Source organism: Hippichthys cyanospilos, chromosome 1, assembly GCF_059441005.1.
Source record: "Hippichthys cyanospilos isolate Australia breed blue-spotted pipefish chromosome 1, RoL_Hcya_1.0, whole genome shotgun sequence".
NCBI classification, from domain to species: Eukaryota; Metazoa; Chordata; class Actinopteri; order Syngnathiformes; family Syngnathidae; genus Hippichthys; species Hippichthys cyanospilos.
In genome coordinates, this window is record NC_142369.1 from 5,309,325 (window position 1) to 5,334,574 (window position 25,250).

At 46.5% G+C, this 25,250-nt stretch overlaps 2 protein-coding genes across 2 annotated transcripts; both read left to right on the top strand.

The window, feature by feature from the left end:
* Nucleotides 1-152: 152 nt before the first annotated feature.
* Nucleotides 153-24,411, top strand: LOC148428765 (uncharacterized). The gene is made up of 31 exons (XM_088408140.1): nucleotides 153-409; nucleotides 4,736-4,793; nucleotides 4,874-4,969; nucleotides 5,035-5,088; nucleotides 6,282-6,460; nucleotides 6,560-6,705; nucleotides 6,844-6,912; nucleotides 7,020-7,229; nucleotides 8,171-8,275; nucleotides 8,372-8,461; nucleotides 8,539-8,670; nucleotides 9,128-9,307; nucleotides 9,428-9,487; nucleotides 9,573-9,645; nucleotides 13,733-13,789; nucleotides 14,158-16,142; nucleotides 16,220-16,274; nucleotides 16,401-16,601; nucleotides 16,759-17,214; nucleotides 17,393-18,823; nucleotides 18,964-19,060; nucleotides 19,136-19,302; nucleotides 19,398-19,446; nucleotides 19,536-20,021; nucleotides 20,094-20,133; nucleotides 20,197-20,240; nucleotides 20,301-20,412; nucleotides 20,496-20,595; nucleotides 20,784-20,857; nucleotides 21,774-21,888; nucleotides 21,966-24,411. Exons 1-31 carry the CDS (start codon nucleotides 306-308, stop codon nucleotides 22,057-22,059), a joined length of 7,119 nt encoding a protein of 2,372 aa, XP_088264266.1. The 5' UTR covers nucleotides 153-305; the 3' UTR covers nucleotides 22,060-24,411.
* Nucleotides 10,618-12,754, top strand: LOC148428766 (uncharacterized). Its single transcript, XM_088408054.1, has 3 exons — nucleotides 10,618-10,993; nucleotides 11,093-12,616; nucleotides 12,721-12,754. The coding sequence occupies exons 1-3, from the start codon at nucleotides 10,686-10,688 to the stop codon at nucleotides 12,752-12,754; spliced, it is 1,866 nt and encodes a 621-aa protein (XP_088264180.1). The 5' UTR covers nucleotides 10,618-10,685.
* Nucleotides 24,412-25,250: the final 839 nt, after the last annotated feature.

Consider the following 25,250-nt stretch of genomic DNA (forward strand, 5'->3'; position numbering starts at 1 on the left):
AGCAAGGAAGAAAGAAATGCGTGCTGGCGGTGTCAAAACATTTAACCCCCGTCCGCCATTGAGCTATACCTTTTATTTTGGTACTTTGCTTCAGTTGGCGAAAGCCACGACTGCTCGACGACTTCCTGTTCGTGCTTGTTGGCGCGACTTGACGCCAGGGGCTACTAGCGAGAGGGCGGTGAGCTGAATACGCAGCAGAAGCGGGCGCGACTCGCGAGAGCTCGTCGGGACAGGTGCTGCCGGCCGGCCGGCCGTCAGCCGATATCGGCAGGTCCGCCGGAGCGTCGTCGACAGCGGCAGTGGACATGACTTCGGTTTGGAAGCGACTCCAGCGCGTGGGGAAGCGGGCGTCCAAGTTTCACTTCGCCGCCACCTTCGAGCAACTGCTGCTGGAAAGCTCGAGCAAATGGTGAGTGACGGCGGCTCGCACTCGGACCGTCTCCTGGACGGCTCGGCCAACGTCCGCCTTTCGAGTGGCCGTTGGCCAACAAGCGGAGAGAGAGAGACACTTTTCTCGAATGCAAACTTGAAAAATGTTCCTCACTTTTGCTCGACCACGCAATTCTGTAAACGGTGCCCTTTTTACGACCGTTGCTACTTGTTAAGGCTTGTTTTGGGAGGCGAGTCCACGCCCCTTTGACTTCCGGGTCTTGGTGATGCTGATAAGCGAGGCGGTTGCGATACTGACACGGTAGATATGGCTGCGATAAACCGGAGATCTCCAAACTTTAGACCAGCGCATCTCCGGGGAAGTGTAATTACAATAAAATAAGACCATCTTTTTTTTCAGGCATTTTTATGCACTTGTTTATTTTATTTGTTTGTTAAGCCTGAATGGTAATAGACGCTGGGAAAAAATAATTGTTGAAAGTTTATTTTTATTGCTTTTTCCTCCTTTTCTAAAGTTAAAAAGGCTACAGGTTTAGGTATGCAGTGGACTCCCGCAATACGAAAGTAATACGAAAGTAATCAGTTCCGGAGTTGGGATCATTAGGCGAAATCGTTGTGTGGCGGACCATTGAAACCTATGGTAATTAACTAATATAAACCCCAGGTAGAAACATAAAAATAGGATATGCATATTAAAAATTTGTAACAAAATATTATAGTAAGTATTATTTATATATAATATACATGTATATAATCAAATAACACCATAAATAAAAATATATACAGAACAAATGAAATTTTATATATGCTATATTCCCTACCAGTAACTAAACCTTACCTAGCCTTCTTCATATTTCTTGATTATCTCCAGCTTGGTGTCTATATTAATCATCGTTTTACATCTCCCTTTAACATCGCGAGCAATCTTCAGACCCATGGCTAATCAATAATTGTTTGAATGAAGCACTAAAATGCACAACAAATATGATATTGTAAGCACTCACACTAGAGCAAGTCTTTAGCGTGTCACCATTTTAGTGACGCCAACCAATAGCAGAGCAGCATTGTAGTGACCTATGCAGTGACAGATTGAACATTCCAGCATGTTTAGCACTAAAATATTTGTAGAAAATGGATGGATGAATGAATATTTTCAACATAACACCGACAGAATAGTGCAGAGTTAAATAACAGTTCAAACTCAAAATCAATAATTGATATTGTCTTCTTCTGTCTCCCTTTTTAATTGATTTATTATTTTAGTGAACATATGTATATATATATATATATATATATATATATATATATATATATATATATATATATATATATATATATATATAGTACATGTCACAAACCTTTTCACAAGAACTCATTCAATTTAGACATATTTTTTAAAATTTTTAACTCTATTTCAGCACAGCCATTGAGTCTTCTCATCTTCTCAGTTCCGTTTCATAGATTTTCCTTAAATTGTCACCTTGAACAGATAAGGCTGGATTATCTCCTGGTAGCTAAAAAAAAAAAAAAAAGTGCAGATAAGTTGTACTGGACTATAAGCCGCAGGTCTCAAATCATGAGAAAAAAGTTGCGGCTTATAGTTCGAAAAATAATACGGTTTTAATTTTTAGATTTTTGACTTATTTTAGCGCGTCAAGTGTGTGTGTGTGTGTGTGTGTGTGTGGGTGGGGGAGGAGTGGGGCTTAGCAAAATATATTTGAGAAGCCCTCATTGAGAAACACTCAGATTGTTCCAATACTGCACCAACACAACAGTAACACGTATTGGTTTACTAGTGGGGAGTGCCCCCTTGTGGCAAGTATAACAGCAGCCTAAAGTCAAAATTGATTCTTTGATAGCGTCTTCTTCTGTCCCCCTTTGTTTACCGGGAGATTGCTCCCCGGCGGTAAGAAACAGCATATAAATCGCACCGGACTATAAGGCGCAGGGTTCAACGCATGAGTAAAAAGTAGCAGCTTGTCGTTGGAAACTTATGTCATGTGTTTGGGTGCTGGTATCGGTGATCCTGGATCTGTATTTCCTTGTAGTGGTCTGCCTGGTAAATGTTGCTGCATCATGCGGTCAGCGCTAGCTAAGAGTGCGCAGCAGGTGTCGGATGGCTTTTGCTGTTAAATCCCCGCAAGGGTGAGAGTCTATTTTGGGTGGAGTTATGCGGTGACACAGTCGTGCAAAGCGCCAAGCATCGCTGCTCGCCTTGCGCCGCCGGCCGCCTTGTCATAGTCACAAGTTTCGGCCCTGGCCCGATGACACAACTTGCTAGTTGAGCTCTGGGTCATCGGACAACATGTCATGTGAATGAATGGCTTCAGAACAAATAGAAAGGCAGGCGACACCTTCGCGGTGTTTTCTTTAGATGGAGTCGTGCGGTCAAAATTCAGGGATTATCGACAGCTAATCAATGTCATCAAATCAAATAATTGACCAGAGGTGGGAAACGTACCTTTTTTTTCCCCTTTCCGTCATTGTCCGCCTGTCGTTTTTTTCAAGCCAGACAAAATTGTAATTGTGGTCCGTCGGAGTAATTTTGCTCAACCTTCCACCACCACTAGAGGGTGACATTTGACTTTTATTTGCTGCTGCCCAGTTCTGCAAATGGTCAATCCTTCTTGTGTAATATGGCTTCGTTGTGGTTTACTTGCTTTTTTAGTAATCCCTGAACCAACCAAAGTAATTAACGATAATCGGTAAACAATCGATAGAATATTGGATTCCAGGATTCTATAACGACAGCCCTAAAAAGGAGACTAATGCTTAAAATTCGCTCTTGCGCCACCTTGTGGTCATTTTCGTGCCATGCTGACGTGAGCGCCTGTCAAGCGGTCCCCACCCGAACGCCTTCCCTGTCACCGGCAGTGTTGGGCAAGTTACTTCCAAACTCTAATGCATTATTTATGACTTATTACTTATTTCAAAGTCATTAGTTACGTGGCGATATTACTGTATTTGAAATGTAATGCATTACACTATTATTGCATGACTTGTGTATTTTTGCATTTTTAATATGGATTTGCCACTCTAAATGGAGCTGGTTACACATCCAGTGGAAGGTTGTCTTAAGCATAAAAACAGTACAAATCATTTAATCTGTTTTGTATTGTTTGCATGACAAAAGCCTCTGCTTGTCTCTCCCTCATCAATTATTTACCGGTGTGAAATGGAGTTTCTCACCAGAATCCTAATATTTATATTGCTAGCTGTCAATTGAGACCTATTTTGAAAATTCTGATTAGCAAAAATTGGAATAAATTTGGTTTGAAAGGACTGAAAATGACGTTTTGACTGCTAATTGATTAAAATGTTCTTCAAAGTAAATAATGAGCTTGGTTCTAAGGAGGCCTCATTTTTTTCATTGGTTTGCACTCAGCAAGTAGGTTAGCCGTGTTGCTCTGTGTGCCATGTTTTTGCCATTTCTACGGTCAATTTAGTTTCATTATTTAATTGATTTATTTGTTTTTAGTTTATTATTATTTATATGAGTACAGTATCAAGCCCTGAAGCCTTGTTTATATACTGCTTGTTTAAAAAAAATAGACATGTTTGAGCAAACATGATGAATAATCGTGATTTCAATATCGACCAAAATAATGGTGATTATTATTTTGGCCATAATCATGCAGCCCTAAGTAGTGCAATGCATTATTACGTTTCAAATACAGTAACATTGTAATGGAACACATGACTCAGAAATGACAGTAACAAGTCATAAATGATGCATTACAGTTTGGAAGTAACTTGCCCAACACTGCTTGTATACAATACTGTATATTACAATAGCGTGTTCCAGCAAAAAGTAATGCACTAGAGCAGTGGTTCATAACCTTGTTGGAGGCGCCGAACCCCACCAGTTTCATATGCTCATTCACCGAATCCTTCTATAGTAAAAAATAAAATATTATTTTTTTTTTTTCTGGCGCACGGGCTAATTCCGGTGTGTGGTCCCGACTGAGAAGGAGTTCTCGCTCTGCTGCTTATCCAGCTCTCTCAAAGCAGACCGGTAGGGATTCTCACTCAGACACAAATTCAGCCCTCTCGAAGCGGTCTGATAGGGAGGTTGCACTCTGTTGCATAAACCAGCGACCTCAAAGCGGACCGGTAGGAAATCTCAGAGCGGGACGCTTTCAATGACTGTGCCCACTAACCGCAGACTAGACTGAGGGGTGGACCTCTGCGGCGGAGGCTCCACCGAACCCCTGAGACCGACTCACCGAACCCCTAGGGTTCGATCGAACCCAGGTTAAGAACCACTGCGTTAGAGGAATGACATGATTTTTGGAACGCGTTAGTCCCAACACTAGTCACGGGTCACGCGTGTGATGCGCGGCAGGCAACCGGACAAGCTGAGGGTGGTGTGGATCCGAAGAAGCAGACGTCACAGCACCAAGGTGGGAAAAGAATTTGCCGCATTTGCCGCGCGTTTGCCTCTTTGCAAGCCAAGCAAAAGCTCCATCGCGTCGACTTGCAGCTCCACAGCTGGCAGCCGGGGATTCAGAACCCCTACAGAGGTCTGGTTCTCTGGCACGTCCCCGAAACCTTGGATATCACCGTCACGCTCTTCAAGGTGGGACTCGCGAGCCGGGCCTCAATCTCCGCTTTTGGGCTTTACGGCTGTCTTTCCGTCAATAGGAGCCCGCCGCCGAGGAGTTTGAGGACAAAGATTGGACCTTCGTCATCGAAAATGTAAGTCTCGGTCAAAAGTAGGCACGGGCCGATGATGGAGTCTGACGGCGTGATAAAAATATTGCACGGCTAACCAATCTATTTGGTTTTGAAACAAAATTTGGAATATTTAGTCCATTGGGACGATGCTTCTCAACTTCTTTTCCCCCGCTGAAATATGTTTTCTGCCGAGTACCCCCTAGCAGTGCAAAGCATTTTGGGGTAAAAAATAAATAGGTAAAACGTGCCATCAGCGTCCGATTTAATAAACTTTAGAACCTTTCAAAGTTCATTTGTATTGGTCCGCAAAAAAATTATCAACAGAAAGTGTCCTTGTTTGGATCATAGAAGAGATCTGTTATGAAAAAGAAATAACTTAATTATTAATAAATATTTGTCCACAAACGAAATAATCAACATGAAGCGTCGGACACGTTCTCAAAAAGAAATCATTATAAATAAATACAGTATTTGTCCACAGAGAAATCCTCTTTTGGGGTTATAGTAGATCACAAATATATTTAACAATGGTAGTTCACAAAAATAAATCATTAACTTAACTATTAATACATATTTGTCCACTGAAAAATTCTCAACATAAAGTGTTAAGAGCGGCGCTCAAAATGAAATAATTTGAAACAAATATTTTTCCACGGAAAAATATTCAACTTAAAGAGACTTTTGGAAAAAGAAGTGCACAAAAATAAATCATTAGCTTGACAGGTAATGAGAAGTGGCACGTGACAAGTTGGGTCAAACCATTCCAGCATGGGGAAAATCTGCGTTTTTAAAATAATGAAAGTGAATAATCTACTCAACATAACATTTCTTTGATGAATTTATATTTTCCTAAAACATTTAATAAATTCAATAAGTATTTATTATGGATTTCTGAAAGTTCGTTTGTTTCATTTAAAATCGCAAGTCCCCCCTGGAGTTTCTTCAAGTACCAACTGGGGTACACACATGCCAAGAAGGTAAAAAAAAAAAAAAATAGGGAGTGAGATCTTTTTTTTTCAAACAAGCAGCTTTTGAAGTAGCCAATCAGATTGTGCCCTGTTTCAGCGCCCCCTTTGTAAGATTGAAAAAAAAAAAAAAAGAACTGTGTTAGCGGTTATCGAAACCTGGACTGAACGCGTCAAGCCGGCCGTCGGCCCGTGCCTAGTCCAGAGCGGATCCCCGGCGCAGGACCCGAGCGTCTCCTTCCCGTCCAGGAGACGAAGGGGCGAAGGAAGGTGCTGGCCTCGGCCGAGGTCAACTTGAAGAAGTACGCCGGCGCCACGCCGGCGCAATACCAGCTGACGCTCAAGCTCAAAGCGCTTTCGGTCAAAGTGAAAGAGGCCACGCTCCGGCTCAGCCTGTCCTGCGTCTTCCTCAAGGAGGGAAAAGCCACGTGAGTTGGCAAAGTCCGCCGCGTCGTTGCCGGCGCCGCGTCGTTGCCGGCGCCGCGTCGTTGCCGGCGCCGCCCCGCCGACTCTCTTTGTGGCCGTAGCGACGAGGACATGCAGAGCTTGGCCAGCCTGATGAGTTTCAAGCAGAGCGACGTGGGCAACCTGGACGATTTTAACGACAGCGACGACGAAGCCGGGGAAGAGCGGAGGGCCGTCTTCGGATCCGGGCAGGCCGCGCCCGTCGCCGGTAAGGCACGCGCCTTCCGCAAAGCAAAGTCGCCCGACGTGAACTCAAAAGGCCCGCCTTTCGTGTCCTCTTTTTCATTCATCTTTCGCTTCATGTTCCCGTCTCCACTTTTCCTGTCGTGTGTGTGATGTCCGTCAGCAGCCGAGCCTTCCGCGGCGCAAATTCACGACCTGGCTTGGAGGCCGGCGACCCGATCCGTCCTAAATAGTATAACAGCTCAAATCCATAGCCGCAAATGCTGCTTCGCACTCCTCACTCACGCTCAAGTGTACGTTTGCCTTCACTCATGCTCCATTATCATCTCCCCCGCCCAGCAAGCGCCGAGATGGACGCAAAAGGCTCCCCGGACCTTTGCGCTTCCATCTCGGCCTCGTCTCTGCCCGTTGTCGGCCAACGACGATACCCGGACGCGCCGACGCCGGGCCGGCAGGCCCAAGCCTTCCCCAATGCCTACTCGGTGCCAGCCTTCGCGCAAGCCCATCCTCCCGCACTTCCCAAAATTTTCCAGCCCGGTTCTGGATCAGGTATCGTGCTCAGGCAGGGTGAACATATCTGCGCAACTGCAAACTGGGACATTACAATTCAGCTGGAAATTTGCTAACTGCGTTCACGAGCTTAGCTGAAGCTAATTGCTATCTTGGCCGACAGTTCAACACATCTGCCAATCTTCTTTACTCGGTCCTGGCGGCGTGCCCGTGTTGTTCAATTTCGCCCACTTTGGTTCAAAATAACCCAAAAAAGGACTGAACTAGGACGGCTGCACAATCATGTCCAAAATAATGATCACGATTATTTTGCTCAATGTTGAAGTCACAATTATTCATCATGTCTGGTCAAACTTGTCCATTTATTGCACTTTTTTTTTTAAACAAGCAGTATACGAGCAAGGTTCGAAGGCTTGATACTTACAAATAATAAACTGAGACAAATAAAGTCCATGATAACCATGGCAAAAACTTGGCACAAAAGGCAACACAGCTGACTTACTTGCTAAGTGCAAAACAATGAAAAAAATTAAGCCTACTAAGAATCAAGCACATACTAAGGTCTGTAACAACACCTACAACAGTGTAAAAGTTTTTTGTTTTTTTTTGCAAGAGAAAATAGTACAAGAGTACCAGAATCACTTGAAGCGAGTATGGACTTTGCAGTCAAAATGTCATTTTTGGTCATTTCAAGCCCATGTTTTTCCAATTCTTGGAATGAATGAATGAAATTCTTATTCTGTCCACTTCCCCGAGCAGATTACATCCCATAATCGAACAAACAATACTAATATAATATAATAGTGGCACGTCCGGTCACCCTCCGCTAGACACCTTGCTCACAAAGTTTTGGCCAAATTCAAGACCCATAAGGGGACTTGGTGTTGGCTAGGAAGTTAGCTTAGATGTGGTGGTTCGCTAACGCCAAGGCTTTGCTTTCTTTCTGTCTCGTGTGCATCTGCGACCAAAACTGGTCTCAGCTGCCAGAGGGGCTCCCGCTGGAGGAGAAGCTCCGGCTCTCCCCACCTTCACATCTTTCAAAGTCCTCTGTCCTTCACCTCCCGTGACGGCGAGCTCGCACGCAGGTACGCTCGCGGACATGTCCTGTCCTTTTGCGCCTTTGACTCCTAAAGTCTGTCTCTCTTCCTCCCATTTCTTGGCTGCTGTGGCCTCCTCCTCAGCCGCGTTCAGCTCCTGGCCTCCTTTGCCTCCCACAAAGGCTGAAACGGCGCTGACCAGACCCAGCAGTCTCCCCGGTGCCGGCGAGACAGGTACAGGGACGGCGCAGGTTGGGCCGACATCCCTTTCCCCCCCTTGCTTCTCTTCTCTCTTCTCTGTCTTTGCTCAGCTTCCTGGCAGAGCGAATGGAGGCCCCCAAAATGTCAAGCCCCTCTGGCACAGCCCGCCCTCTCGCCAAAGTTCCTCCGTCCATCTGCGGATGAGGCCGGGCGACACAAAAGGCCCAGAGTAGACATACCCTGTAATGCTACTCGATGTCTCTTCGTTTTTTTCCGTTGTGTTTTTGTCACGCTTTCCAATCGAAATCCAAACACCCTTACTTAGGACTGGAGCGCTATGGCCCACTTAAAGTTAACACCGTGTCTCCGGTTCTAGAGTTACACTTCAATTCAAACACAACACATTAATAGAAGTGTAACCTCGCTTCCGTGATTTTGCTCGTTTTTAAATCTTCCATTTTTAAAATTGCAAATGAATCGAATCATTTGATGTGTTGCCCAGCCCCCACTCAAAATTCTGCTGTTGCGACAACGCCTTGGTGGTAAAACTGTGTTTATTTGTTGAACTGTTTCGCAGTAAATTAGTCAGATAAGCGAGCTTACTCTAATCTTTTTATCAAGCCAGCTTTATGTTGGTTGTCATGAAATTCCCCGCCTCTCTTTGCCCTCTTCCTTCCCGTCTTTCCGTCGTGCTGTCAGCTTCATCCTGCCTGCCTGTAGGCCCTCCTCCTCCTGCGCAGCAACAGATGGGCGCTTCTGGATCCGCAGCCGCCTCCCTCACCCAAAGCCTCTCGCGTCCCTCCACGGGCCCTCTCTCTTCTCTTCCTCCTCCTCAGGCTTCTTTCTCACACACAGACTCCCTGAGCGGGCAACCCGCAGGTATCTCCCGAAGCGCTCTGCTCAACTCGCTCTTTTCACCGCGGAAAAAGGTCACAAACCTCTGCCGTCGGCATACAAACATCCTAATTTCTTTTGATGCTTCTTTTGCTTTCCTCGCAGAGTTCCATCGGCAGTTGAGCACACTCAGTGAAGAGGAGCAGCAGTGTGCCACACCCACAAGTGAGCTTTTGTGCAAAAAAGGGGCTGCGTTTAGTCAGGCAATTACGGAAAAAAAAAAATACATGTTCGCTTTTATTATGTTCAGGTCCTGATGCCAAAGTGGTCGATGGCCAGGACGTGGCATCATTCGGAGTCCAAATTGTCAAAGCATCAGCAGGGTGAGCTCCCGTTCTTTAAACCTCAAGTTTCTGTATTTTCCTCATTACAATTATAGAGCCTTTGGTTAATTGGGGTTTTGCTTCATCGCCGGGGGAAATTTGGACTCAAATCTGGCTTTTAGATCGTTTTGATGTGTGATATCAAAGAAAAAACATACAAAAAACCCAGAGAGGCTAATATACAGTATTGCATAGATTGTCAAAACATGTCAACTTTCAAAATGCTGCCCTGCCGTTCTTTCTAAATGCTAGCAAATGACAGGTCAAGAGGTACACCCTGCATATGTCAAATTTAGTCCATGTCGGGCTCATTTACTGCCATTGAAAATTGAAATTATTGTCAGTTTTTGACATATTGAAAACTCAATGTTTTATCGTGCATGTCTCCCAATTTTTGCATGAATCCTTTCAACACAACTCACGAACAGGGTATAATTGAAATTTTTGGGTTGAGACCCCAAAGTCACCGTGGGGCGCCAGCAGACAACTTTTGACATTTGCAAGCCTTTCAATGATTTTATTGGGATGCTTAGCCTGACTCCCATGATGCAAAGGTCATGCTATGCTTTGTGGGACTTGTAGGTGACAAAAGGCTTCTATCCAAGAACTAAATGTTATTTCGATGCGGGGAAGTGTTTTATTTTATGCAATGTTTAACGTTCTGTCTGCATATACCCATCTGCAGCGTTAAATAGCTTAAAAAAATTCTCACAAAATGAAAATTCTTCTGAAACAAAAGGGCCTCGGAATACACTTATATGTAAGTATACATTTGTGTGGGTATGCCTGATGCAGTCCAGTGATGTAACATTTTGAGGAGTTGAAAACAAAAATATATTTATATTTGACGATGTTATGATCCATTCAAAGTCAGCCCAAGTTGGATAATAATGCCAGGTTAGTGAAAAATCCCCAGATACTCAGGGGTTAAAACGGTAGCAAACGGTAGCTTTTTATATTCAACATCATCCCTACACGGTTTCTCTGCATCCTTCCCTCATTGGTGGATTTGTATTTGTTTGTCCTTCAGACCCGAGAGCATGGCCTCTCTTCTGCCCTTTAGTCCCGGAGCACCTTCAGCTCAAGATCTCAAATATTTTGAGATGCCCAAAGTGCAGCTGGATCAAACAACGTCTTTTGTCAAACCGCAAAGCCACTTGTCCAAAATGTCCATTCAGTTAGGCAGTCCGGTTGCTAAAGAGCCACCTGCTCAGCCCGTGGCCCCGTTTTCAGCCGGTCCGGAACACACCGCAAATTTTCAGACCCGCATGTTGCACTTTCCTCAATTGGCCGCAGACACAGCCAGCAAAGAGGAAATAGGAGGGGGGCGTAGAAAGGAAGCCTTCAGGTAAGTGAAAATCAAAGTCAAGCGCTCAATTTTAGAACTCGCCGGACCCAGTCGTAGTTTTTCTGACACCCGCCTCTTTTGCCGTCCCGCCCCCTTCAGAACTGTGTGCGAGACTGCAGCAGTGACAAACGACACAATGGACACACACACTTTCACGTCAGGGCTGGTGGAAAACATAGCTGAAGACTATTCAGAAGAAATGGCCAGAAGCAAAATCAAAGCTCCTGCTTTGATGGCTGTGGCAGATAGTCAAGTACGGTGCATTTCTTCAGGATTAGACTCCCAGTTTGGGTTCGTCTCAGGGCAACAGCCAGCAACCGACATGTTACCACAAGTGGAAGCTAATGCTGCGTCGACACACGTAGTAGGATGTGAAAAAGTTCGAGCTGCTGAGATTCTTCCCCAAAGCGCACATAAGGTGCACATCTACACCGCCACAGCAAAACTTGCTCCACTGTCTTCAGAAGACACTAAAGCCAATTCTTCGCTCAAATTCTTCGCTCCACTGTCTTCAGAAGACACTAAAGCCAATTCTTCGCTCAAATTGCAGCCCGAGCAGACAACCAAGGAGCCCAGTATGATACAGCTCAACCCTGCTTGTCCTCAACATTCAAATGCGCCTGGCATGCCAGCTTGGCATAGGTCACAAGTCGATCCTGATCACGCCAGCGCCTTCTTCCCGTCCTTACACGCTGAAAAATTGCCCTCACCCGTCAGTTCCCATCTGCGTCGCGTCGAACAGCAAGCGCTCAGTGCCACCGGTATGAGCCAACACATCTGGCCGACTTCTTCGAACAGCACAAGTCTTGCTGGCTTTCCCTGTGCGGCGTTCAAGGAAGCTTCAAGTCAGGCCGGACTTCCCGCCGCATGGGTTGAACATGCAGCAATTGCAGGCATGCCTTTCAGGCAAAACCTTGGACACATGACACAAGACAACGGCTGGCTGAGTTTGAGGAGCGCTTTTCCTTGCAGGCCAGCGAGACCTCAAACTGATTTGGTTGATGCCACCAGAAATGAGAACGAGGATCATAACCCGACTTATTGTTCACAGGAAGCTTCCACTTCTGGTTTACCTCCTGCTGTAGCCCCAAATGCCGACATGGCCAACATTTTGGGTACTTGTCCAAAAAAACACAACGTTATTGGTTTACCGTCTCAGGATCCAGTTTGTGATGCGAGTGATTTTTGGAGAGAGTTGGCGAAATGCGCTTGTCTTTCAGTAGACAAACATTTAGGGAAGGATTGTCCCATGACATCAAAACCTTTGACATTGGTAACCCGATGCGCAAATGTTCCTCCCTCATACCCTCAGAAGGCCAAAGATCCCGGGTTTCCATCTGCACAGAAACTAAGTGAAAGCGCAAAAGAAGTGATTGCGCGGACGTTTTTGCCGGGTTGCGCAAAATCGACAGTTCCTGGAATGCCAACTGGAAACTGGAGCGAACCTCAGTGGGTGAAGGACGGCTTTCTGCTACAGGCATCACCAAAGTCTGCAGTTACAAAATGTCTGAAAGATACCGCTGCTCTCGACTGTGACCGGCACGGTCACATGGCACGCATGGCGTCCTCGTGTCCGTCGCAAGCCCGCTCGCCTGGCTTCCCATCAGTCAAATATCACAAGCGGTCGGAAGATATTGCAAATATGATTTATGTGTTCCGGACATGTCCGCGGCGTTCCAGAGTTAGTGGGATCTGCTCCAGATTTCCCTGTGGGTCTGATCGAGCAGGATGGAAGGTGGACAGAAGGCCACTCTGGAGTAAAGCGTTGGAGGACCCAGGAAGAATGACCAGAATACACAAGTACAAAACTTACTCGACAGAGAAGACAGTCCTACGAGTAATGGTGTCCATGTTGCCACCGTGCCCCAAAAACTCAAAAATTCATGGAATTCCTTCCAAGGTTGGCAAAAAACACAATCTGACCAAAGATGCTCTTGACATGCTCGACTGCATGGCCACGTTCTCAAAACATGCTCAAGTTCCAGGTTTACCTGCACAGGATAGTTCAAGAGAATATCAGAGTTGGCGTGTGGACTGGGGGACACTTTGGGAGAAGCCGGTCACAAGGTCGATCATGGTTGAGCCTGTTTCAAGACTTGACCACATGTCGTTCCAGAATAGAAATGCGATGGTCTGCACCCCCCTGTATTGTCCCAAAGGATTTTCTGCCTCCGTGCAACTCCGAGCTGTTGATGCGGAAGAAGAAAATGATGGGAGCATGGTCCGGTTGCTGCCGTGTTGCTCAAGACAATCGAGCATTGTTGGTTTTCCCTCAAAAGCGGCGTCAGGATTTGAGGACAACGTATCGCTGTGGCCAGTGTTGAGGACGTTGCTGCACTCGCCTCATCAAGATACACTAAAAGCTCGCCTTCTGCTTCAGCTTCCACTGGACGGGATAGGAGACACAGAAGAGAAACGTGAGAATATGGTAAAGCTGGTGCCATCTTGTCCAAGGACGGTTTCCCTGCCGGGACTGCCGGCAATCAATTCACACCGCTTAGTGCAATCACGTGCAATATTTTTGCCAATTGCATGCGGTTGGGAGATGAATGAAGGAAATTGTGAAACGGCATCACCCTTGGAGACAATTGATGGCAAAGATGGTTTGTTGGTGGCCTCTGAGGAAGAAGGAATTTCTTTTAAAGGACGGTGAGTTACCGAATGCTCTTGGTATAACATCGATTGTCAGAAGATTGTTGTTTTTTTTTTTTTAATTGTGACTTTCAAATCATATTTAAGAAGCACAGATGGCCAAATGGCACATTTGATGAGCGACACGCCGTTGTCAGACAAGAGGTGGGTTGGCAAAGTAACAGACGTGGCATGCATGCGTTGACTCTGCACAAAACTCAGGTTGACTGAACTGACATTTGCCGGAATGGATGTGAGGATGTTTTGAAGTGTGCCCAGAAATCATCTTGGTTTTTCCTTCTCAAATTGAAAAGACACCATACCGTGTGTATGATGGTGTCTGTGTGCAGGGAATGTGCCTGTGGACAAAAGTGGCATGTCTCGCTTTGCGTGCTTTAACTCCAGTTTGAGATGCTTCACAGTAAGTGCACTTGATGCCATGTGTGTGGTTTTGGCTCCTAACATCCAAGCAAGAAGTGTAAATTGCCCAAATTATTTTTCTGGACTTCAACTTGTATTACCCTGATTTTCAGAAATCAAAACGTGGTTTCAGTGCAGCTTGCACACCTAGGGGCATGTTTCTCCAGGGAGCAGTTGCTTGAGCAATATCCTCGAGAAAGGATCCGTTCGGTTGAGGACCTGCCAAAGACATCGCCAGAACCCCCTGACAACAAGGCCAATCCACTTTCATCAGTTTTGTTGACAATTTCCTTCCCTGATGATGAAGTGAAGATGAAGACGGACATGAGCGACATGACTGCGACATGCTCACTGGCCAGTGGCATCCTTGACCGTGATACCAAACAATCAAGTATCCTCCACCTTCGCCCATCCCTCCCGGCCACCTCCAGCATGGCCGGGTTTCCATCTTTGCTCCAAGCCGGCAGCAAAGACTGGGATGTTACTGGTGTGACACGCTCTTTATGGAAGAGAAGCAATCCAATTTGGCCTCAATTACTACTGGAGAAAAACGAATCACTCCAAGATCTGAAAGGAGCTATTTCTCTTCTTCAGTGTTGCCCAAGAGAATCCATCATTCACGGCTGTTCCTGTGTTCAGAGGATGACTCGTGATCTCCATGATCCCAGTATGCTTAGTCTTTCCAAATCATGCTCGAAAGTATCAGGCATACCTGGCTTTGCATCTCTAAATAGAATATGTGAATGGACAGTCAAGTCAATGGCACCATTTGCGCCCAGAACGTCTGTAAAGAAGACGCCGTCGATAGGAGGCTTTCACAAAGATGAGAGGACAATGAAGACAATGTCTTCCCTGGCACCGTCCTGTCCGAAAGTGGCACTGACACCAGGATTCCCCACGCATCCAAACCCTACTACTGCATATTGTGCACCAAATATTCGAAGCCTTTACGCATGTTGCTCCCATCTTTCAAACATACCTGGCTCTGCATCACTCGATGGAAGTGAGCGCATCGGATGGCTGGTGGCAAACGATCCATTGCCGAAAAAGAAGAAAGCCAACAGGGACTTCATACCGGACGTGACGAATGAGTCTAAAAACAAAGTGAAAAACATGCACGCTCATGTCCCAGCTTGTCCGAAAGCCTCGCGTGTGATTGGCGTCGCAAGCAACCCGCATCCCAAAGTTATACATTATGGCCCAAACATGATCCATCTCCTTGCTTTGTGTCCTCCCGTTTCTACTGTCCTTGGCACGCCATCACTTCAAGACAACAAGGAAGGATGGATTGTTGAGCAGGGGTCATTGATTCGCAAACCTGAAAAGAACCCAAAGTTCAAGATTGCCAGTTTGCCAGTCATCCTCGTCAAAGCAAACAATATAGTTGCCATGGTACCCTCCTGTCCAGAAGCTACCAAAATTCACGGACTTCCCTCAGCACCTCAAAGCGCATCCAAGGTCCAAGCTAACATGATCCGTCTGTTGCCTTGCTGCCCAAGGCGCTCATCTATGCAAGGATTTGCATCCGTTCCTCCGAGCGCACACGCAGAGTGGCTCCATGAAAGCGATCCTTTGATGAGAACACCTCGGAAAAATTTGGCCGAGACGGTACAAGCACTTCCCGGGCAGAAACAGAATGGGAGCAGTATGGCAAAAATCTTGTTGTCGTGTCCCAAAAAGGCGCGACTCTGTGGCTTTCCCTCTGCTCAAGTTGGCAACAAAGCCGCAGATATTGTCAGCTTATATTCAACTGCTCCGTGCAGTTCCTGCGCGCCAGGTTTGCCGTCAGCCCGAATGCTTAGCTATCAACCTTTGGAAGCACAAAAGCAGGACTCCTGTGACAAGTCCCCCTTTTCGAACCGCCGCAAGATGAAGACGGTGTGCATTGCTGAATCCCTTCATCGCAAATATGAGGAAATTAAGCACATGGTATCGATAGAGCCATCGTGTGCGCTTCTGACTACAGTTCCTGGAATGCCAAGTATTTCACCACCGCGTACCACGTGGAAAGAACCAAATGAGTCGTCGGCTCCCGGTTTGACGAATGAAGCAAAAGCTGGCTCGTGTTTTCACAGTACATGCACAGCGTTTGGATCGGGTGAGACTTTTTTGACAAGTAGTTGTTGGGTCACCTGCTGCTTTCTGTGAATTTGACACCCTTTGCTTCTGTCACAGAGGGGAAATGCATAAACACCACAAGTGACAGCACAGAGCCTCCATGTGAAAAAGAGTAAGTGAAGGAAGCCGTTGCATGTGTCATGCTGTGAGCCTAACGTGGAATGTCCGAATCAAAGGTCCAATCCAAAATTGTGCTGCATGATTTATGTGCATAACCACCTTAAATTTGGATCTTCAGCGTAACTAAAGGAGCAGCAGCAGAGAAGTCCCAAACATGGAAGCAATATGGGAACGTATCACAGGCCGATGCGGTCTTAGGTTGGGAACTACTGGATCTCGAGGGAACCTTCCTTGAAAAACAGAGCGAATGTTTGCCATCAGCACAGACAGAAGAGATTCCTGGACTAGTCCAAACCATTGTGGGTGTCCTCCATAAGGGGTAAGTGACTTGCAATGAAGAGCATGCAAGCATAGGCATTCTCCTCTTCGTGAAGCGAGACACTTGTTTTCAGAGCCAACGGAACCTTTATTGCATGTTTATTTGTTTGGCGTTGCCTCTCAGCCCCTGCTGACCGAAATCTAACATTTTTGTACAGTTACGAAACGGTAGCATCCATTTTGGGACCGTCTGGGTCATCGGCGTGTGGAAACCACCTACAACCAAAGGGTGACTCGGCTTTGCGTCCGACGGAGGACACTGGCATTTCATGTGAAGATTTGCCCTTCTGCGTGGACATTGACTCTACCGTGGGCGAGATTCTTGCTCTGTCGGAGGACAATCACCTGGGAGAGCAGCAAGCGGCCCCGCTGTCTTCAGACAGCGATGAAAACTTTCTTCTTTGTGTGAATATGAAGAAATGGCCACCGCTGAGCGCAGCAGACATCACTGGGACTCCACTGGAGGTTCAAAAGGAGGAGCGAGAAGATTTGCTCGATCCATGTCACCCAAGTGACGGGGGCTCTGCAAAAACATCGGTGTGCGTTGATAGCTTGCCTCCGAGGGATCAGAATGGCAAACATGAGCTCGAAAGCTCTTCCAAAGTTGAACTTGGGTGAGTTTTTCTTGAAATTTGTTGTCGTTTGGGGTTGTAAAATGAATGCTGACCTACTTTGTTAGACATGAGGTGAAGTGTGTCAGTCTTTGCTTTTTGTGTTGCATGGAGAACAAAGAAAGTGCAAAGTGGACTCTGGACACAATGTTCTGAATCTTTTTTTTTTCTTGTCCTTAAGTCCCAAACTAGTAAATGCTGATGCGACTCCTCCGGCTCCAACAATAAGGGAAACCTTGATGGATGCCAAAGCAAATCCGGAGATCCTGTCGGACAAAGCCTTCAATGATCTGCATCTTTGTTTGGTTGAAGCGCAGGCTCGGGTGCCAGTCCCTCAGCAAGATAGACCACGTCCAGACGGTCAACTGGAACAAGCCACAATTTTGCAACACAAGCAGAATTTGGTTAGCTTGTCTGTCCTTCCTGACAATGCCTCCATCAATATTCCGTCCTGTGAGATCATGCAACCTGTGGAGGACCATTCCCTCTCTTCATGTCACAGCGTCCTTGTTGAAGGAGATGCAAGGGTTAGTCCGCCACACACAACTGTCAGTCTGGAAAAAATGGATCGTGTCCCTCCTGATGTGGGAACAAGAGATACTCTGAGAAAAGACACTGCGGAACAACAAACTGAACAACAAAAATGTCATGCTGCGTCGGCAAGCAGAAGGATCCAAATCATCAAACGGCGGTCCGATGACGTTGACAGAATTGAAAATTGCGCTGAAGATGCAACAACAGCAGTCGAGGCTTCTGATCAAGGACCGTCCCACTCCCAATCAGAACAACATGAAAGCGGGGCATTGCAAACCGTGCCACTTGAGGATGTTATTGAGCAACACGCTCCCTTGTCAATTATCCAAAAGATTGGTCTGAAGCAAACTAGGATGAGAGCGCAGCCTGTTCCGAAGCCCCGGCTGAGCAAAAGCACCGGTGAAGGCAAGGCCCGTGCAGGAGGTGGGGCTGGCCATCCGCTGCATGAAGCCGACCGCATTTCGAAAGAGCAAGCGTCGAACGTCCGCTTGAGGAAAAGCGGAATTCAAGCGGATGACGCTAGCTCAACCCTCCCTGTACCAAAACCCAGAATCAAGAAGCGCCTTAGCGGTTCCTTCTCAGATGATGCTGCAGTTTCCGGCTCTGTTTCTACTTCCTTGTCAGACGCGAGAGCGGACACCTCCTGCCACGACGCCAGCGACCACAAGGACTCCGTTCCACTGCCTCGAGTCCAGAAGCATCTCCACACCATTCTTTTGACAAACACGCCACCCGCAGACATCACGTGTCTTGCAAAAAACGACTCGTGTCCGAGAAAGCCGGAAGCTGAGCGGGAATCAGAAGGAATCAGGGAGCGGGGTGTCATTGTTGACCAAAGTTCCGGTGATCAGGGCAATTTGTCTTGCTCAGCCAAGAATAGAGACGCAGAGAAGCTGTCGGATGCGTCGATCAAAGGCGGAAGCGTGACAGGCGCGAGCGAGACGGACAAGTCCTCAGCGTGCTCAGTGATATCTGTTCAGGATAACCACTTTCCTGTCAGAAGCACCAAATCGGCTGATCCCAAGAATGAAGCCGCCGACTTTAGCGATTTTGCTGCTGAGGTTTTAGAAGAACACGGGTAAGAACAGTCCAAGAAAATAAAAAGTCTTGCGCATCACGTTTGGCATTGAGTTCATACTTTTTTTTTTAGTTCGATGGTGTGGAACTCCAGACAAGCGTACCCTTCGCAAACATATCACTTTTTTTTTTTTTTTATAGGAGCAGTTTGCCTGTGGACCAAAGTAAGTCCCAAGCGCTTAGTTTTCACCAAATATCAACTCCAACAAAACCTGAAAATGCTTTGGCATCTCCAGAAGTAAGTTGAGCCCAAAATGGATCTGAGCTACCTGCAACCTAGAGAGTTGTCTTTGATCTCAATTCCCTGTGGTAGAATCTTTCAGGGAGTCCAAAATTGGTGACGTCCAGCCAATCTCTGCTGGAGTGGTGCCAGGAGGTCACTCAAGGTCACAAGGGAGTCAGAATCACAAACTTCAGCACCTCCTGGAGGAACGGCCTGGCTTTTTGTGCCATTTTGCATCACTTTCATCCAGAAAACATGTAAGCAGCCACAAAGACAGACAAAATCGCATGAATCGCACAGTGGCCACCATAATCAAGATCGAAATTCAAATTTCCTTTTTGTTTTCCTCCAGTAATTATGAGTTGTTGGATCCCTATGATATCAAGCACAACAATAAAAGGGTGATTCATATTTGATTCAGAGTTACTTTGAGCTTAAAGATAAGCTTCTAAAAGACCGGTGTGACAATCTTTCTTTCTGGATTCGTCAGGCTTTTGATGGTTTCGCCGAGCTGGGCATTTCCAGGCTGATGGAGCCCTCAGACATGGTCATGCCGGCCGTGCCCGATCGGCTCATCGTCATGACCTACCTCAGCCAGATTCGCACTCATTTCATGGGCCAGGAGCTGAGCGTGCTTCACATCGAGGAAGACTCCGGCGAGTCCAGCTACGCGCTGACGGCCGAGCGCCGGGACCAAGAGGATCCCGAGGCCGCCGTCCGCTTCTGCGCCCAGAAGCTTCAGGAGGAGGCTGTCTGTCTGGAGACCAACGGCCAAGGTGACGCGGAGGTCGTCCCGCCACCCAGGAGCAAACGAGCACAGGCGACGGCGGCCGGCGGCCCACAGTCACCGGTTGCGCCGCCCAGGACTCATTTGCCGTCCAAGATTGGTTTCTCGCACGTGAAAGATGCGGATCTGGTCAAGAAGCGCAGGTCTCAGCGGAGGAGCGCGTCCGAGGAGGACGCGGACACGCCCGCGGTAGGACGCGCCTTACTCTTCGGCTTTGTGGCTTCTGTCGAACTTTTGAAGCGACGCTTTCCATTTGCCCAGGCTGTCGCGGAGCCCGAAGGCGGCGGAAGTTTCAGAACTGGTCAGTCCGTCGACCGGCACGCTCCTAACGATGGCCGCAGCTCATCGGTGTTTTGCTTTGCAGGGACGACGGCGACTACGACCGAGGCGGGAAGCCGAGAAGGCCAGGTGAGCTTACACCTTTCCCTTACATCGGCGCAAGCTTGACATGTGCACGTTCGCATCCAGGACCCCAGCCAGTATGTCCTAAGTCAGATGGAAGCCCTGGAAGCCGAGCAAAACCACGTCGACACCAGGGCCGCGGTTGTGGAGGGGACGCTCCGACAACTCATGGAAACAAGTGATGAGTCCTCACCGGTTCGGGAAAGGATTCTTTCCGGTGGGTCTCGTGACACCTGTTGCCATTGGCTCTTGGCTTCGCAGGCAGCGACAAGGTGGAGGAGGAAAGGCTGATTCAGGAATGGTTCACGCTGGTCAACAAGAAGAACGCTTTGATTAGACGGCAGGATTACCTGCAGCTCTTGTAAGACATCTCCAGATGGGACCTCTTGATGATGACGACGACGACGACAATTTTCTTAGCAGAGGTGGCAAATCCGGGTTCAACTGGGGCAGGGTTTTGGTTTTTTGGACCTGGACTTGCCACCTCTGCTGTTCCTGGGTTTTTTTTTCCCCTGCACCCACTCTGTGCTTAATCTCTCTGACTGATAGGCTGGAGGAGCAGGATTTGGAAAGAAGATTTGAGCTGCTAACCAAAGAGCTGCGAGACATCATGGCAATGGAAGGTTTGTCGGAATGTTCCGTCCCGTCGTTCAACGGGGCTGGGTGATAGAGGCTTTTTTTTTTTCGGTTGAATGGTTTTAATCGAAGCAATGAATCCAACAAAGATCAGTTTAAAGACCATATTTGTGAAAAATATGAATTATTTTTCCCATTAAACAACTGAAAATGTTTAGTGGCATCAGATCAATCCATAAATATATAGTTTATATTTTGGTATGCACCCTCTACCCCCCAAGGGCATTATATGTCCAAAAATGTGACTATTAAAAAATGAAAGGGGCTGTATCAAAATTTAAAAAAAAAAAGTTTGTGGATTATTTCATATGACAAATCAGAGCTGTGAATGAGTCAATAACCCATGATAAAAATTAATTCCATGCATGCCCATTTTGGGGGCGCGACCGCACTTGAAAACTCCCCGCCGTGTTGATTGTACCAATCTGGGACGTGCTTTTAAGGATTGAATACCTAACTCAAGATTTTTTTTTTCTTTTAACCAATCAAAATGGTTTGTAGCATGATAACTATCCATACATTTATAGTTTTTATATTTGTGTTTTCATTCACTAACATTTTATTTTATCATGATATCGTAGATGAAATCAAAGGAATGTCCATAATTTTTAACATAATTCCTCAAGGTTTCAAATGATATCTAGTACATGGGTATATATATATATATATATATATATATATATATAGTATATATATATAGTACATAGTACATAGCTAAGAAACAGACAAAGCTGACATAACATAAGCCCGGTTTTGTAAAAATGCATCACATATATACTGTCATTTTAAATCAATTTTATTGTAAATTTCTGTCATTTTCAGTAAATTGTTACATTGCCCCGCCCTAGTTGTGATGTTGACGTTTGATGGCGCCGTGTGTCCTCATGGAGCTTTGATGTTCAGAGTGGCAGAAGACGCTGGCCCACAAGCGGAGGGAGCAGCTGCTGCTGAAGGAGCTGGTGTCGCTGGTGGACCAGAGAGACGAGCTGGTCCACGATATGGACGCCAAAGAGAGACGGTGAGACGGGACGCCCGCTCCAGGTGTGACGGCCAAGCGGATGCGTGTGTGAAACGCAGCTTCGCTTGTGTCTCCAGCGCCGCCGAGGAGGAAGAGCGCCTGGAACGAGGCCTGGAGCAGCGGCGCAGGAAGTACGCCGCGCAACACAAGGACAAGTGTCTCATGCAGTGACGTGCACTGACGCCGGGAAGGTGTGTGCAAACTCAGCGTTACCAAAGATGAATCTTTTCGCTTGTTGGATTTCAAGTCAGGATTTGCTGATGGCAACGTGACGTCACACTTGCCGTCTTTGTGCGTGTTACTTTTTCACATTTTAAAATCAGCTACCTGTAGTGGCCTGTAGGCGTGCCCAAAGCCTCACCTTCCACCCGCGCTCCTCAGAAAAATAACGTGTACGGTGTTCCCTTGCCACTTGTGGTTACTTATTGTGGTTTCAGCGCTTTGTGTCGGGGTTTTTTTTGGTTTGTTTTTGGGTTTTTTTCCCCAAAAGACCGTCACTTTACAGCCACACCTACCCAATGTTCTGCAATTACGTGGGCACGCTCAGTTCTGATGTGGATGCTGAAGTAGTCTTACGGCTTATTGATAGTCCCGCGGGGATTCCACGTAATGCATTGCGGCCCTCTGCTAACCCTCCCTACCGCGGAGTGCACAGCACAACGCGGCCATGTTCCTGAATGGGCGCCGTTCCACATGCAGCGGCTGCCTTGCTGCGCCGCGGTCCGTGACCTTTACGCAAGACTTGAAAAATCTGGTCCGCCGTGGTCAATTCCACGGTTCAGAAAGCACCAAACAAGGAAAAAGAACGTGGACCACACATTTACATTTGTGTTCTGTTTTGAATGAATACGGAGTTGGGGCGTTCGATTGACGTGCGGGCAGGAGAGGGAGAGAGCGAGCGTCGCCCTGAGGGAAAAAAAAAAAAGATTTGACCACACGCTGTCCTGTGGTTTTGTGCTGTTTCAGGACGGCTTCCCCCTGAATGGGACCCATGTTACAGTTGCCTTGGGAAACCCGAGAAGCCCCTTTTTAAGGCATGCAATCAAATGTCAGCCAAGCAAACTTTCCACAAACAGAGCTTGGTTCGTTTCCGGAGGTTTAGAAATGCTCTTTTTTTTTTTTTTTATTGCCCAAGTTGATGATCCCCACGCACGCGTGGAATGTGTGACGCGGCATGGCGGAGCGCGGTGGACCATAGACGCACGCAGTGGACGCGGATGTGCAGGAGCTGCAGCGGAGCTGCAACGCGTTACGTGGAATCCCCGGGTGGATCTTGTTCAGCCCCAAATGAAAGCCCCTTTTGCCTAATACTAAACCACTGCTCATCATTTTGTTTCCAAGTCATGGCATTACATAAGTGTGGTCGTTAGTGAGTGAGATGACCTACAGGGGGTCCAAGTGCGCGATGCAGGAGGTACTAATGACAACACTGACTGAGCCTAGCCCATTAAGAAAACTTTCATTGTGGGAATGTGAGCTGAGCAGGCGGTTAGTGCTCAAGGCTGCGGAGAGAGTTAGTGCCCGCTCGCCATGCTTTGATGCACTGTGTGTAATGTGTTGTAAAAGAAAATAAAGTTTGTGCCGAAAAAGAGACAAATCTGTCCGGCCTCCGTACTACGTTTAGGGGATTACCGGGCATGGAAAAAGAAACATAGGTGATGATTTTGTAAAGACGTTTCATATGCTTTATTTATGTACATACATCGGGCGGGGTAATGGCAAATTCTACTTTGCGGAATTCGCTTATCGCTGGGGATTTCTGGTCTCCATCACCCGAGAAAAAAGAGAGAACACTGTATCCTTTTGTGAATGACAATTTTAGTTGTGTTCACGTCAACCACAGCTGCTGCTTTGGACAGCTGTTTAAAACATGCTCTACACTGAGACTGAAAGGTCATCTTGAATGAATGAATGAATGAAAGCTTTATTTTGAACATGCAATTATACAAAACGAACGAACAAACAACAGTATTTACAGTGGTGGGCACTTGGTCAGCACTGACGACTGTTTTGCACACCGACCGACGAATGGCCGGAATGCTCTAAAAAAACGATGAAATAAAAATGTCAGAATAGAAATTTTCATCCGTCGTTGTAATTGTCAGAAATTTAGACATGTTTATGAAAGCGTCTTCGATAGTTGTAGGGCAGAAAGTTATCGCTGAGAATGGACATCCACCATGTCATGTAAAGCAGTGAACATGATTTTTAACTGCGCTCCTGTCACCTGCATTTTTCAAATGTGGGATATCAAACATGATGGTATTATAGATAAGGCTAAACCCCTTACATGATTTTATTTTCGTGTTACACTTATATTACTGTTTTGTTTTTCATTTGCAGTGTAACTGTAGAACTGCAGACATTGTGTTAAGTTGAAACGCAAGTTGTAAAACAGAAAAAAAGAGTGTAAATGTAGCTGCAGCTGTCCAGCACCTGACGAATGATGGACCAGGAAAAAAGGTCAAATGTTGCCCTCTAGTGTTGGCGGAAGGTTGGGCAAAAATACACAGGCACACCTACGATTGCAATTTCGTCCGGCTTGAAAAAAATGACGGACCGACGATGACGGCGGGGAGGTGGGGCTCTGACAAATGGCGAATGTCAGAGCTGCAAAAAAATGTAAGTTGGTCACCTGCGTATTGAAAACGCGTTTGCAATATATATATATATATATATATATATATATATATATATATATATATATATATATATATATATATATATATATATATATATATATATATATATATATATATATATATATATATATATCACTGGCATGAGGCAAAACCCTCATTTCTCAGGAGACCCCCCCCCAAAAACCACTGGCGGCATAACGTTGGGGAGATTTGTAGTTTTCTATACATGTTGCATGTTGCTGGGATAGGCACCTGCTACCCAGTCCCCCTTCCCAAAAAGAAAAACTGAAATGTCTTTGTCTCGGCTCAAACCACCACTTCACTAGTCATCTAAAAGCTTACATGTTGGGATCATTTTGTTGGAAATACAAAACAAATTAAGATAAATGCTGGAAGAGCCGGGCCACTTTTTTTGTCATCCATTTCCCGATACGATGCAACTCGGGAGCTGACACAAGTCCGCTTTGGTGGAGCTGGGCGAGAAACTAAAAGCTCCTTTTGTCATGGGGGCCAGCTCCTTCCATCTTGGAGGTTGCAGCTGCGGCCTCAGTGGATTACCATGTGAAAAGGCCGAGCAGCACTGCGGCAAATCCTGATTTTCAATACTACTGATTCACAAAAGCAGAAAGCACTCAAGAAGAAGTAGTTTGCCCTCATCTAGGAGAGAAAATATCAACCCTGCTAAAATATTAGGCATCCTCGTGTGCCACGCTGGTCTGA